General features: G+C 40.1%; 2 protein-coding genes across 2 annotated transcripts; one reads left to right on the top strand and one right to left on the bottom strand.

Annotated features, from left to right (window-relative positions):
- Nucleotides 1–4,359: 4,359 nt before the first annotated feature.
- LOC109990426 (glucose-induced degradation protein 4 homolog) lies at nucleotides 4,360–12,027 on the bottom strand. The gene is made up of 6 exons (XM_020642565.3): nucleotides 11,650–12,027; nucleotides 10,740–10,799; nucleotides 10,087–10,194; nucleotides 9,890–9,991; nucleotides 9,662–9,792; nucleotides 4,360–6,092 (listed from the first exon to the last, which is right to left on the bottom strand). The coding sequence occupies exons 1-6, from the start codon at nucleotides 11,839–11,841 to the stop codon at nucleotides 6,029–6,031; spliced, it is 657 nt and encodes a 218-aa protein (XP_020498221.1). The 5' UTR covers nucleotides 11,842–12,027; the 3' UTR covers nucleotides 4,360–6,028.
- Nucleotides 12,028–12,220: 193 nt separating this feature from the next.
- atpaf2 (ATP synthase mitochondrial F1 complex assembly factor 2) lies at nucleotides 12,221–15,608 on the top strand. Its single transcript, XM_020642564.3, has 8 exons — nucleotides 12,221–12,613; nucleotides 12,718–12,762; nucleotides 12,964–13,112; nucleotides 13,242–13,339; nucleotides 13,701–13,781; nucleotides 13,936–14,048; nucleotides 14,263–14,378; nucleotides 14,699–15,608. Exons 1-8 carry the CDS (start codon nucleotides 12,505–12,507, stop codon nucleotides 14,834–14,836), a joined length of 849 nt encoding a protein of 282 aa, XP_020498220.1. The 5' UTR covers nucleotides 12,221–12,504; the 3' UTR covers nucleotides 14,837–15,608.
- Nucleotides 15,609–15,827: the final 219 nt, after the last annotated feature.

Below are 15,827 nucleotides of genomic sequence, written 5' to 3' on the forward strand. Positions count from 1 at the left end.
ACCACTTGCTGATGCAGCCAGTGTAGACACTGCTGCCCTAGCTAACCCACAGCTATTCACAAAAAGAACTGATGATGCTGCATTGAGTCATGTTAATGTTTTACCAGATAATGTCCAGAGAATAATTTCGGATTACAAAGATTTGGTTAAAACACTTTGTGGTCCTGTACACATTCCTACTTCACAAGACACCACACAACCTACTCCAACACAACATAGCATGCAACCAGACACTACCAAACACCCTACACCAGAACAAGTAATGTCTCTGAAGAATTTCCCCTACATTCATCGGCATGAATTTAAGGTTCATGGGGGCCAAATTGGGGATCACTCATCTGACATTAGTTATAACAGTGTGTGTAGACAGATTGAGGAGGGAGTTAAGGACAGTTTTATTGACTCTGAGATAGTGAGAGCTGTGCTGAGGATTATCAAACCCGGAAATTTCAAAGACATGCTAGTAAATAAGGAAAACATGATTGTAGCTGAGCTGAAGGGGTTCTTCCAATCACATTTGGGTGAGAGAAATAGCATAGAACTATTTCAAGAGCTTATGTGTGCAAAACAAAATGAAAATGAAAACCCTGCAACAGCTCCTCTATCGTGTTATTGGCTTGAAACAACGAATCCTTTTCGGTTCAAAACAGTCAGGTAACGGAATCCAGTACAGTCCAGACAGAGTACAAGATGTATTTTTACATACAATGTATCAGGGGATAGGACACAAACACAGTGACATTCGCAGAGAGATGAAATCCCTACTTTCAGACCACACAGTTGCGGATGAGAGAATTCTTAAGCACGTCATGAGATTAACTAGCGATGAGAGTGAACGACAGGGTCGGCTAGGGTCAACACAACGTGCAAAACATACTGCTGCACATAGCGTACAAGTTGAAGGAGAAAATGTGAAGCAGCCAAACACAAACAAAGAGACTGTTGAACTTAAAACTAAAACAGACACAGTACAGCAGTTTACAGAGAATATAGATGTACTCACGAAGTTAGTTGACTCACTAGCAGAGACAATACAGAAAGGACAAGCTTGTCGCTGTTCATCTGACAAACCTCATGTAACCAGGAACAGAGAAACCCTATGGATGTCCAAGATGCGTGAAAGAAGGCTTACAGGATTGTAAGCACTGTTTTGCATGCGGTGAACAAGGTCACAGAGTGTTAGGTTGCCTAAAACACCCAAAGCATCAGGGAAACGCGAACCGGTTGCTGCGGGGGGACAAGCAGTAACCGAAGCCCTTTCCAAGTCTCATCAAGAAAATGCTCCAGCTGTGTTAGACATCCACCTTAAAGACGAAAACAATACAGTCTCTGAAACACCTGATGGCAACAAACGTTGCAAATGCAAGAAAACTTGCTGAACCACTTTATGATGTTTCACCATCCCACCAGGGGCTTGTCGCTAAACTAATTGGCAAGAAAGACAACTTACTGACAAAGACATTAAAGTTCAGAGTGTCACTAGCCTACTGTATTAGTTGGCAAGGCAGTGGTTGTGACAAACCACCACAGAGATTTGATGAATAATTGTATAATTGTGTAATATAATTATATAATTGTATAATGGTCAGTCTTCTCGTCCATGGTCCTGTTTGGTTTTACAGGTTATAGAGAGGCACCAGCTTTAAATAAAGACTTTATTTATGGGTTTCAAACTCCTCATGGTTTAGGTCTAACATCAAATGTATGTAACTATTTACATGATACTCAGTCATTTCTGCATTTTAACCGTCTGATCAAGCATTCAAAGGTTAAGTCATGTTAAGTGATGTAAAGGTAGTCGAACAAATCTGGTCTGGGAGTCTTGGCTGATGTGCTGTAAACAACATCAACATGAGTCCACCTCTGCTGCCTCTCTCAGACTAGACTGCACTGCAGACTGATATTATTGTCAATGGGAAATCATTTAATACTGAAACATAAACAATCAAATTAATACAATTTAAAAAATGACATTAATAATAGTAATGCAAAATAATCAGTCCATCTACTCCACAATCATCTTCAAATGTCTCTTCTGCTAAATCCAGATAAAAACATAAAAACATGTTCAAATGCATCAGAATGTAAATGACAGCTACTCTGTCTTTTAAGGGGGAGGACCCCCAGACCCCCCTTAGATTGTTCCACACATATTTTCATGCTGCTGACGCCCATGGGCTGTAGGAATGTGCTTTTGGCTAAATGATGCTAGCACAACAACATTCTCCAAAATGACAATGCTAACATGCTTATGTTAAAGGTGAAATGTGCACTTGTGTCCTTTGGGTTGGATTCAGTCCCATTTTTTAAACTATGTTTAAAATGTTGAACATATTCATTCATTATTGTTAGCATGCTAACTATTACTGATAAATAAATAGCGAGCTAAAGCTGAGGGGAGAATAAATGCTTGCCCCACATGTTCTTACAACACACTCCCTTTTTGTCAGTCTATTGTTAAGTATACTTCGGCAAAGAAGCAGCTGGATAACAGCCAGAAGTAACCGCAGCCAAGTGTATTAGTTGGCAAGGCAGTGGTTGTGACAGATAGTTTTTATTTCCCAGTGGAAACAAGGGAGAATCGTCTGTTGCGCAACCACAAAAGAAATGAATCGTACTCATTGACACATGTGATGTAATGTTGAGCTAATTATAACTGGCTTTCTTTAAAGGAACAAGGATAAGCTATAATTCTTGTGATATAATAGTGCAGGTTTTGGCTGCTTTACCTGCTGTCTCATCAACTGTGGATTTAACCTTTTAAAGCTCGCAACTGACACACTTTCCTTTAGTGACTCTTCTCACAAATGTAAGTGGGCATAAACCGCAGTTACATCGTTTGAACATTTCTGAACATGGACCACGACAGAGATATTAAAAATAATTTACTAGCAAGGACCACGCCACAACAGAATTAGTTTAACATTTAATGTGGATTGTAAGATATATTGACAGGTGTATGTGTATGAGAGGGGTGTAGGTGTGAGATGGCCGTCTTCTTTCAGGCTGGTCTGGGAGGTTGATCGGGCGAGAGACTCATAGTGGGGGTTCCGTCTCAGGTGTGAATCCACCCGAACTTATTACAGCCCCAGACTGTACCTGAAATGAGAGAGACGAGGGGACGACGTGTGCCGAGTTGGATGGGAAGAAATAAGGAAGGAGGGAAGGGATGAGGAAGGAGGGAAGGGATGAGGAAGGACGGTGAATGGATGAGAAGGAGGGAAGGGAGGGTGGGTAGAAGGATCTGAGACAAACGGGTTGTGGTGAGGGGACCAGGTGTTAAGTAGGCTGTCAGGTAATTGGAGGTGTGGTTTTTGGCGTGGTCCTGCTCCCGAACCTAAGTTAATACATTAACTCCATTTGTATTTAAATGGTCAGTCTTCTCGTCCATGGTCCTGTTTTGTTTTACAGGTTATAGAGAGGCACCAGCCTTAAATAAAGACATTTAGGTCTATAACATCAATGTAACTATTTACATGATACTTAGTCATTTCTGCATTTTAACTGTCTGATCAAGCATTCAAAGGTTAAGTCATGTTAAGTGATGTAAAGGTAGTCAAACAAGTCTTGTCTGGGATGTCTTGGCTGATGTGCTGTAAACAACATCAACATGACTCCACCTCTGCTGCCTCTTTGCAAAGCATCAGTCTTACTGTTATTGGAAACTCCACATTCCCGGGGAGACAGATTGTAGAGGGGGAGACAGGTTATAATTTAATGTTACCAAACTGTAACACACATAGGCTACCTGTTTTTTTCGTGTGGCCACAAATGAAGCCCAAGGCATTACACATGGCTTTTTCACACAAGAAGTCGCACGTCAGGTGTAGCTATTTTTAAAATGTAAGCGAACCTGAAGTGCAGGTAGGTACAGTATGTTTTTTCAGTTGTTTTTTAAAATGTATTTAAATTCAATCAGGAGAGACAAGTAAACAAATAAAAGATAAACACTTATTTGACATATATGATATTGAATGATTGTCAGAGAATCATTTTGCGCTTGAACAATATGTGAGTCTATGTATGTGACACACATACATAGACCCCCCCCCCCCCCCCATGGAGTCCAGACACTAGGGGTGGAGGCGTCAGCTGACGATGTCGTCTGGCTGTATGCGATTAGGAAGCTGACTGAAATGTAAAGACTTGGGTTGATGAGGAGATGGTTGATGATGGTCGTCTGAGGCTGAAGGGATGAAGAGGCTAACCAAACTGAAGACTGGGGTTGATGGGACGATGGCTGATACCATGATCATGATTAAGACTGTATGACATGTTTAAAGACATCAAGTCACACTGCCTCAAGTTGTTTCCTATTGGAAGTGTTCAGCAGCATCAAGACTTTTCTTTTGAGCACACTCAGTCTTTATGAAGATTTTATTTTATTTTTGACAAATTATAAATGCTCAGATGTGAGTAAAAAGCTCCATAATTGATGGGAGATGTATGAAAACATGGCAGCATCATGTGGTCTATTCACAACACAAGAAAGACAAGTGTTTGGTGTTTTGATATGATTTTTTAAAATCCACAGTTCATCCTTTACAGTCACACCATCAAACAAATCCAGGCTCAAACAAACATACTTCTCGTCACTTACAATAGAACTCTTGACAGAATTGAGATAGATGGCACCGTCACATGGGGGAAGGGAACATGATGAGGGAGTGTTTTAATAGGCAATTTAACAAAAATATTTCATTTCATTAAGATAGATTTTTTTATTTTTTTATTATCATATACTATGAGGATAGAATAAAATTTTGTCTCTGAAAACGGAAGGTCAGACATACGGAGAGTGCTATGTTGAAAGTGTTGCATAGTCGAGGAGACACAAACATAAGGGTGCTGAGGAGCTTAATTTAAAACGACACACGAGGGAGTAAAAAGCTTGTTGTGTAACGCAGAGGGTAAAAATACTCTTTTTTTTTACGTGATTGTTTTGGCTCTTGTAACCCCCCCACACACACACACACACACACACACACACACACACACACACACACACACACACACACACACACACACACACACACACACACACACACACACACACACACACACACACACACACACACACACACACACACACACACACACACACACACACACACACACACACACACACACACACACACACACTTTTAAAAAGTAGCTTGACCTGCCATCTCGATGCTTGTGTACTAGCACTAGTATTGTATAGTCCATCTTTGTGCAAATGTAACTCAATAGAACATCCACGGCAATCACAAGTGATATAATCTCCCAAGCATGTTTTATGAACACAAGGGAACAGCTCTTTTTGTGTCGCTCGCGTTGCAGCCTTTAAAACTGCCCCTTTGCTGCGATCATTCTGGTTAAAGTAAAATATCCTCATGGCATGAAACGGAGGAACCAGCTAAGCTTTAGAAAAATACTGTCGCTGTAGCTTATGGGCTGATTAAAGCTCCATGCAGTCAAACTTGTCGCCGTCTTTTCTTCCACACAGACTCCTTCTTTAGTGTTTCATGAGAGCAGACTCCTCACAGGAATCCTTGTCAAACAGCAGCCTCTCTTGTTCATTTTACTCACTGCACATCAGCTGAATAATAAAAGCTGGAAAATTGGAGGGAAAAAAAAAACTTGGCTCATAAAATGTCTCAAAAATGCTGTGCAAAGCATATTGTTTTTCAAACCAGATATTAAAACATAGAGACATGGGGTACACTAAGAGAGCCACACCCAGTCTCTGCTGCAGGTTCTAGCTTTACACGCTGCATCCACGGAGCAGGAGCTGAACTCCATTTCTTTCTTCTCTTCGCTCATCCTTTCCATACATTCATTAGTAGTCCTGTATCCCGTCCACAAGTCAACCAGCTGTCCATCCACTTATTGGGAGCATGTAGGAGTTTGTACGTCTCCAATAGCAAAAAAAAAAAAAAAAGTCTCATCCCCTAGTCATTCTCCTCAGTAGCATCTGCAGACCTTGGCTTCACATAAAGTCTCTGTCCATCATTTTCAAAAAAAAGATCCACGATGCTGGCTGATGTCACCGGAACTCATAGATGGCTGCACTGTGCTCAGGGACGTGGGTGAGGTTTAGAGACTGGTACCTGCAGAGAATAAACAAAGTGGGTTTTTTTTTTTAACAATAGGTGTATGTACTAGCAGTGTAATTAGTCAGAAGTGAAGAAAAACAAGAGTATATAGTGCAACCTCTTGATTCAATCATCATATAAACTCTCAAGATATAGGGAAATATTAACAGGAATAGGCATGCACAAGATGTGTGATCTGCTTATGACATTATTGCCCTGTGAAAAGAATGCATTTCTTAAACACACTTTTCACAAAGAAGCCAAACTTTTTTCCACTTTGTGACATTCTTCAGATAGACATGAGGGGTGTTTCAGGTTGTTGTTTTTTATCTTTGAAGACACAGTGCTTCATACTTTTTTGTTAAACTATTTTTTTTTTGTGCATTTTTCTTAAACACTTAGCTCTATCTTTGCACGAGGCAGGTTCCTCCATATTCACACTAGATACAAACTCAGAGTCTGCTAAGTATAGCTTCACCATGGTGTAGTCGTGGCTAACACTGCCGCCTCCCAGCCTGGAGGTTGGGAGTTCTGAAGAATAAACAATTGGGGTTGGAGCGCTCTCTGCTGGACAAACTATGGAATAACACTGTTTCTATCCACAACATCAGGAGCATTGTTTTTGGTCCTGTTGGAAATGATTCTAAATCTGCCCACATTTCAGTTATGCTGCAAGAGTCAGCGTGCTGGGTCTATTACTGAGGTATCAGTATGTGTATATAGGTTTTCCAACATGTGGCAATATTGCAAATTTTTTAGTGATCACATAATTTAGAAAACAATGAATGGGGTGTTTAAGAATTGGGGTCACCTAGTGGTTAGGGCGCGGGCCCCGTGTTCGAATCCTCTCTCTCTCTCTCTCTCTCAAGAAGTCAGAACACCAGTTTACACATCAGTAAGTGGGGACTTTTTTCTCTTGTAAATGTGTTAGTGTAAAAGTCTCACAAAGTTCATATCTTTCAGGCTCTGAATCAAACAGCTTTCAGATAAATGACACTGGGATCCGTATAAATGTATGCTGAGTAAGCACAGTGAGCTGTTAGATAAAGAACTGCAGGTGTACATCTCTCAACTTCACAGCAAAGTAACCAACAGTGTCTGTGTCCTGCTGCTGTGTGGAAAGATTCTAAGAAAAAAAAAAAAAAGGAAAAGCCCAGCATCCAATCAAATATCTGTCTCACACACCGCATGATAAAGGCAGACATGTTTATTTAAACTGCTGGAGCTCATTCGGCTGCAGAATTACTGTTATACTTAATTTACATGCGCTGTCGCAGAATTCCACAAGTATCTAACAAATCTACCAGGACTGAAATCTAAAGGACTAAACTTAACTTAATGAAACCCAAACTGGGATCCTTAAGCCTTTAATTTATTGAAAAAACCTCTTAGAGAAAAGAGGAGATACACAGGGCTTCGACATAAATACAACGATTAATGCTTTGGACCACTGCAACAAACTGCTCTTGGCGACATCATTTTCCTGTAATTCTACTAGAGAGTTTACATTCAGTCATGTTACTATGAATCATGTTTGGGAGATATTTAAAAGTCTGAATCTGTAATAAAGCAATGTGAAGACAACGCCAGGCATCCGTCTGTTGTTTGGAAATGAACCCATCTGATTAGCTTGACTAACATGACGAATAAAGACAAGTTTGTTCAACTCAACCTCAAAATGTAAACGTTTTCTACAATGAAAAATGGAACTTGGGGGCGCAGATGGCCTGGCGTTTAGATCAAGCCCCATGTACGGAGGCTATAGTCCTCAAAGCGGGCGGCCCAGGTTCGAGTCCGGCCTGTGGCTCCTTATCCACTCTCTCTCTCTCTCTCTCCCTTGTTTCCTACCCTGTCCAATAAAGGCAAAAAAGCTAAAATGATTTTGATATCTGAACATCGATCACTACTTCTGCTTGATGGAAAAAGAAATGGAGGGCAAACCTTATGCTCATGTTCTGCTTTCTCTTCATGTGTTGTTATACAAGCTACTTAGAAGGAAATAACAGCAAGAGTTAAAGTAAACACGGCTCCTGTCTTCACAGTAATGATAAAAGCCTGCATCATTTTGAGTATGACAAAAGTGCATCAATCATTTTAAACGTCCCTAAAAAGCATAAAGTTATCGTGTTTATTTACGGTAATCTGAGAGGGAAAAATTAAAACTTCCAACAAGTATTTAGTCAGAGCAGAAATGAAATCAAAAGTAATTGGTATCAATTACTTAACCATTATGTGCCAAGGGATTTAAAATACAGGCCAAAAGATGTCAAATGAACTTTTCTTCTTGAGAAAGCTAAGGATTTTTTAATGTTGACAAATCTCTTCCAAAAATTATTTATTCATCTTTTATTGAGTCCATTTTGACTTTTGTGATGATCTGCTGGTTTGGTGACCTCAGCATCGTTAACAAAAACAGGCTGGGAAATATTGTTAAACTTGTTGGCGTTGACTTGAATGATCTCGGCCATGTTTTTCAAGTAAGAGCCACTCGAAAGGCAAAGGCCATCTTGGAAGACCCTCAGCACTCCCTGCATGCAGAGTTCAGACTTCTGGTGACAGGGCGGAGGTTCACTTATGTTAGGAGGTCAAAATCAAACAAATACCTGAGGTCGTTTGTTCCATCAGCTGTTGGGTTTTTAAATAAGCTGTAGGCATTGTTGTCTTTACACTTACACTATGCACTGTTGTTCTTTTGTCCCTCACCTCACTCACATCCATCATGGTGATATCCATGGTAGTTTTATATGTATGTATTCATGTCATTGTGCTGTTTTTATGTATTGACTGTATGGGCCTCTGTTGCAAACCAAATTGCCCCTCAGGGACAATAAAGATTTTCCAAATCCAAATGAAACAGAAACACTTGAGATGGAGTACAGGCAGGCCTATGTATGCTTATAACCAGACACTCAGAAGGCAAAGGCCATGCTGAAAGACCCTCTCCACCCTCTTTATGCAGAGTTTAGACTTCTGCCGACACGGAGGAGGACCGAATCAAACAGATCTCTGAGGTCGTTGGTCCCATCAGCAGGTCGTTTGTATCATCAGCAGCTGTGTGCATTGTTGTCATTACACTTACACTATGAACTGTTGGTCTTTGTGTCTCTTATCTCACTCACGTCACTCATGACGATATCTATGGTCATGTTTTATGTTTTTGTGCAGTTTTTTTTAGGACCTGGTCTTTGTGGAACCTCTGTTGCAAACCAAATTGCCCCTCGGGGACAATCAAGATTTTCCAATCCAACCCCACAACAATATCAATCAAAAGTAACAAACTGTTGGGTTCATGTTCTGATCATCCAAATAAGGATGTGCACAGTCTAACCATTAATAATCCAGAAAAAGATCATACACATCAGCTCATCATCTAAGCATCTCTAATGAATAAATTGCCGCTTTTCAGAAAAGCACTATATAAAACCAATGTATTATTATTATTAATAATAAGAATTAAAAGCACCTTCAGCTGAAGATTTGGTATGCAATAGACGTTTTCCTTCTAGATTCAGTCTAGATAAATCTGCTGGTTCTTAAACTGACTTAACTTGAGCTTCCAGTAACTTAGTTTGGTGCTACGTTACCATTCAGAGCTCCTGTGGTAGTAGTAGCCCTCGATGGTTGCTGTGGATTTCTGGAAGCAGATGTAGTAGAATCCAGCAAAGGAAGCTCCGCTGATGTCTTTGATTGTGTGGTCAGGGACCAGAAACTGCTCCTGAGAGGAACAGAGAGTGTGAGACACAGCATACCCTGAAGTTCATACATGACAAAAACAAAAAATGCTAAAGCTCAATTTGAGGGAAGCACCTTACCTTCCACCTCATGAATATATAGTCAGAGTTCTTCAAATGCTCGTAGTCAAAATCATCCGAGTTGAATGACTTGGCATACTGGTAGAAGGCCTGGAACTTGCCCTTGACATTAAAAGTAAAAGGATTATGTCAAAGTAAAGCAGCCTGCAGTGGGAGCCCTCTGAGTGAGAGCACGACTGAACAAGCTTTCAACCTACCCAGTGTTTACGATCAACATCCTCATCTGCATCCCATTTTCGGGTGAGAAATGGCCGCTTTCTGCTGATGATCTCTCCAGCAAAGAACGTGGTGAGTGTTGGGTATTCCTATGATAGTGAACGCATTAGAGAAACAGTGACATTTTTCTGTGCCCTTTTGCATTCTGTCCGTCATTAATAAAAGGTATGGCCTGTCTGGTCAGAGCTTACATTCCCGACAATCTAGAAGGAAAAAGTGACTTCTGAGGTGCAAAATTATTCATATTATATCGCTGTTGTCTTACTGTGTTATAACGCTGCAAGTTATGATATACAGTAGAAATAAAACAAAAAAATCAATCTCTTTTACCAAGTACATTTTGGTTTCACTTTGACAGCTACTCCAATGTGTTTAGCAGCAAATCTTACTAACTGTTACTCAGCCATACTGTCAAATATATGCTACATTTACCACTACATGACTCTGATTCAGAAAAAGTTTCTGGCATGAATGCAGACAGAAAATGCACCTTAATACCCTGAAATCCTAAACATTCATAACGCCTGGAGCTAGATTATTTAACAGTCTTCACACAGACACAAGCACAATTATAAGAAGCCTGTCCTATCTTCAATTATGTTTGTTTGTGTACCAAAGAAATCACTTCCCTCACCTCAGTCAGTCCCTTTATCTTCAGGTAGCCACACAGGTAGGAGTCCTCCATGGTGACATGCTAAAATAAGGATAAGGATAAGGATAATACTTTATTGATCCCCAGAGGGGAAATTTAGGCGTTGCAGCAGCACAGACAAGTAAGCTCAAAATACACATTAAACAGAATAGATAAGATAAATAAAAATAAAAATAGGGGGTATATACAAGTACAAAATGAATGATGGCGTTAACTATGCAGGGAATTGAGACAGTATTTACAGAGAATGACAAGTTCAAGTGAGAAGTGATGATTAAAGTGATTTGGTATGATAAATAACAGCAAGTAATGTAAAAACAGCAGAGAAGAGAGGCAGTGTTGTACCACAGTAATGCAGAGTGCAGTTGTATAATATAATGTAGTATAATATAATATAATATAGTGCAATATGATCAATACCGTGTAATATAATGAAATGGTATATAATATAGACTAATATAATAGAAAATATAGAACATACTGAAAAGAAAAGAGACATTTGTCATGCTACAAGTATTACAATAGCTTCTTCTAAAAGTGAAGTGAATCATAATGCTGCAAGAGTAATCCAATTTTTTATAGTATTTTATACCCTGTTATTCAAAACTGCGATAAACTTGCCGGTTTACATAAACCTTAATAAATAGTTTAAGCTCTTACAATAAGCATTTTTGCCAACAACAAATACAATGTCGCTTCATTTTGAAATTGGTTACTATTAAACAGTCGAAAACACCGCTACATCCACAGCTAGTAGCAAGGCAAGTCACTAAACCACAGGCCAGCGCTCATTGATTGTCCAGCTGTCAATCATCGCACCGCCTGTATGACAGCTCACCAAATGCCCCTGACAGCTGGCCTTAAGAATTACATTTTAGTGTCACAGTCCCACCTGCAAAACAACCTCCACGTCGTATGAGTTCCCTTTGCTCTTCTGGTGGCCCCTGAACTTGGAGCCGCTGTACAGAAGCGACGTGACAACTCCCGGCTGTTGGGTGTTTATCGGCGGCGGTGGGATAAGCGAGGCCGAGGATGAAAAGGCCGCGGTGGGGGTGTCGCTGAGGTATCCAGCGGGGACAGGCATGGCTCCCGCTACGCTGGAAAGCACCGTCCACGGGCGATGGCCGTCCGAGCGACGGACTCTGTCAGCGTTTACGGAGAGGTTGAGCAACACCGAAGACGTCCACCAACATTCAAATCCCCCCCGATTCTTCCACAGTTTAGTTTACCGGGGCGGGCAGCAGCAAGCTCCCAGAAAAGTAAGTGGACTTCGACGCGGCACTGTAGCCAGCAGAATCCCTCTTTCTCATTGGCCAGCTGAATTCACCTCGCTAACATCCTCGTCGTTCATTGGTCCAACCTGCGGAAGGCTTTGCAGGAATGTTTGGGTGTAGTTTTTTCCTGTTGTGTAATAGTGAGAAGAGGCACTTGTAAAAACTACATTTCCCATTTGCTAAAAGAATTAGCGGCGCTGTCAAACGTAGAAGGTCACACGCGTGCTTTTGAACACAGAGAATGCTATGTGAAGCTGAGGGAGACATGCATGGCAGTAAATAGAGTAAAAGCTAACTTAAGAAACAAGCGAGTACAGTAGAAAGGAGAGCTGTTAAGAAAACCTTAACTCGTAAAAAATGCTTCTTTAATTTAACTAACGCACAGTGGTCACACACAGGTCGCCTAGCAGAAAAGACAACTAGCTTATCAGTTAGCTTTCTTCCAAACATTACATTTTCACCTCACAGCCGCTATGTTTAGGAACCTTTTTAGACTTCAGACTCAGCTTGGAAGTTGCCTGTCGCTCAGTAAAATATGCCCAAGAAGTCAGCACGTTTTAAAATACTCCACAGCCACGACAGGTAAGATAACATGGATGTAACATCTGCCCTAACAGTTCATTCGTGTTGCTAATTATCCTTGTTGAGCGAGTGACGACTCATGCAATTGTTTCTGCTGTTTCCAGAAAGAAAAAGATTCTATCAAGATGTCAGTATATCCCAAGGTGAAGGTAAGATGTCACAAATATGACAGAGCTGTGATTGAGGACAATAATGCAATTGGAGGAAGAAAGTAGGCTACTCTCCTTGTGTTCACTCAGTAATAAGAGCTCACTTAACTTTGTTATTATAGAGATAATGACTGGAATAATAGTTCCTTTCTATATGTGTGTCATTCTTCTTCTCAATGAATGTCCTAAAATGTCATGCAGGTGGTTTATTTGAGATAAACCTAGACCGAAGGAAACTGAAAACTCCTGGAGGGAAGCTGTTCACAGTGCCAAATGAAGCCTTGGCCATCGCCGTAGCAACTGAGTGGGATGCTCAAAGGGACACACTCAAGTTCTACACCATGCACTTGGTATGGCTTTTGAATGGGATCTGGAGTGTGAAAGTTTAATTTTCTATATTAACTCTATTTCTCTAAAGTTCAAATGATACACCAGAAAAAAAAGTAGAAATAGAAATTGTGTTATCACTCTTCCTGCAGACAACACTGTGCAACACCGCTCTAGACAATCCCACCCAACGTGATAAAACCCAAATGATCAATGCTTCCCTGAAGTTCCTGGAAACTGACACTGTCTGGTAAACTATTTATTTATTATAACAATTTATTAAAGCATACCATATTCATTGTATCGCATATATCACCCGAGTTAATTTCTTGGTCTGCCCACTGTAAAAGAGATCACAATGTTAATTTAAACATTTTTTCATGACTATGTTTACAATTGCAGCAAAAGACGTAGTTCAATATAGATTGACAACGAGAATATTAATGTCCATAATGTGATGCAACTGACTGATAATAAGTCACTTTATACTGGCTGCATTTAGACAAACTTGTTGACTGTAAATGTTGTTGGTTATGTACAGAGATATTGTGATGATTTTTATTTTTTATTACTCATTTGTAGATGTCAATGGTGTTTTATGGTTTGTGTAGTTACAGAGTAGATGAGCCCCATGGATTGGTTGAGCTACAGAAGAATGAGTGGGACCCTGTGCTTCACTGGATTGAAAACAGGTAACAGCTGTGTTAGGTTTTGGAAAAAGTCCAGAAAGTCATTAAAGCCCCCAAAATGCCTTTTAGAGCCTTTGTTATTTAGTCTACTGTTATTTAAAATGTTAACTTCATTAGTCTTTCCATATTACCTTTTTTTTCCACAATATAATTGCAGATATAATGTCACCATTGGCTCATCATCCAATATATTGGGTCCTGAAATCCCAGAGGCAACCAAAGACACATTCCGGCAACACCTGAACTCATACAACTTCTGGTCCCTGACAGGTTGGTTATCTCTGAACCGATCCTACAGCAGCACTTCAGACATTGTGCACTTCTTCTTTGATACTGAAATCCATTTAGAAATAATAAACATGCAACAATAGTGCTGAATCTTGCCATGCTTAAATATTGATCTGGAATACAGTATTGCAATAAGGTGTAAATGTATTAGTACAGAATTTAACAGTGAAACGTTTTCTTTTTTTGTCCTCTGCAGGGCTTGAGTATGTGATCACTCAGTTGAAGTCTGTTGTTCTGTCGATGGGGATTATTGACAGACATCTGAGCGTGGAACAGGCTGTGCTGCTCTCCAGGCTGGAGGAGGAGTACCAGGTAGGAGACTAGCGATGGTGTTCCCAACAGCTCTTTTGTTATAATTAAGCATATTTTTAATATTTCTGGCGTCTACCTTGTGACAATCAAAGGAAGAGCTAGTATATCCTATCAATAACTTTTAAGAAATATTGGCAGTACTTTCTCTTTCTGTTTTCACAAGGAGTTCTGCAATTATACAATTTTTGCTCAAAGTGACAATTTTTCTGTCTCTGTTTCATAGGTTGTCATTAGTTGTAACAGCTGAGAAACACAACGGTTAACTTGCTGGTCTTCCTGCAGACAGCCATATTTACATGTTTTTCTTTCCTCCTACACAGATTCAGCACTGGGGAAACGTGGAGTGGGCCCACGACTACGACATGTATGAACTGAGGGCGCGAGCTGCTGCTGGAACTCTTTTTGTTCATCTCTCATCTGAGAGCACCACTGTCAAATGCAAACTTATGCAGGACTGAGAAAAAACAAGCTCCAACGTTCTTTTTGAGAGCACCAAGGAAATCTGCCCTCAAACTTCCCAAACCTCTCAGTTTATCCATGTTTCTGCATCCTCGCTGACAAACATAACACATAGTCATATGTCTTCAGTTAGCAGTGGCAGCTGCTGCTTCTGTGATCTGTTATACAGTGACGTTATCTCATTACATAAAAACACATTAGCACGCTGGTTGTGTTGTTGTAGTGTTTATATGTGTTGGCTGCCAAGTATGATGCCCTTCACCGAGTTTCCAGTCAGTTCTCAGTCAGCCGTGACATTTTGGACTCTGCTCATGGTTTGAAGAGAATGGTGACTAATGTTGTCTGTGTGGTTGAGGAATGTTAATTCAATGCCAGCTTTCTCTGTATGCTACATTTGAACTCCCAAATGCAAACACAATCCTCTTACAGTGCACTATCCGTACTAACTGTGCTATGTAGTGTTTGGTAACAGTAAACTGCATGCAAAAACATGAACCTGCTATACATGCCACTGATTATATACAGTCATTTAGATGGTCCTTCTATATGATGTATGCACATTTATATTTACATTATGCTAATAAGGGGGAGATTGAGTGCTGTACTCAGAAAGACTATTCATTTGTATGATAAACATTCAGTTATGTTTTTATAAAATATAAACTAAGTATGAAAGTGACTTTAATCCTCTTCTGTTTGTCATTTTTTGTACAAAGCTGAAGGTTTTGTTTTATAACAGTTGACATGATTAAAAGTTATTACAATAATTTAGTTATCTGTATCGACTTTGTCTATTTTCCAACTTTAAAAAATACCTCAGCAAAGGTCATTATGATTTACTCACAATCTGCATCATTTCATATCACCATGGGTGCCACAGTCATAAAAAGCCATTTGAACTTCGATTGATGCGACCTTTAATGCATATTATTTACAACCGCCCGACTGTCTTGATGAGCGTCCCAGCTGTCCAATCAGGCTTCAGGTCAG

This window comes from Labrus bergylta, chromosome 21 (assembly GCF_963930695.1).
Source record: "Labrus bergylta chromosome 21, fLabBer1.1, whole genome shotgun sequence".
In the NCBI taxonomy this organism is placed as follows: Eukaryota; Metazoa; Chordata; class Actinopteri; order Labriformes; family Labridae; genus Labrus; species Labrus bergylta.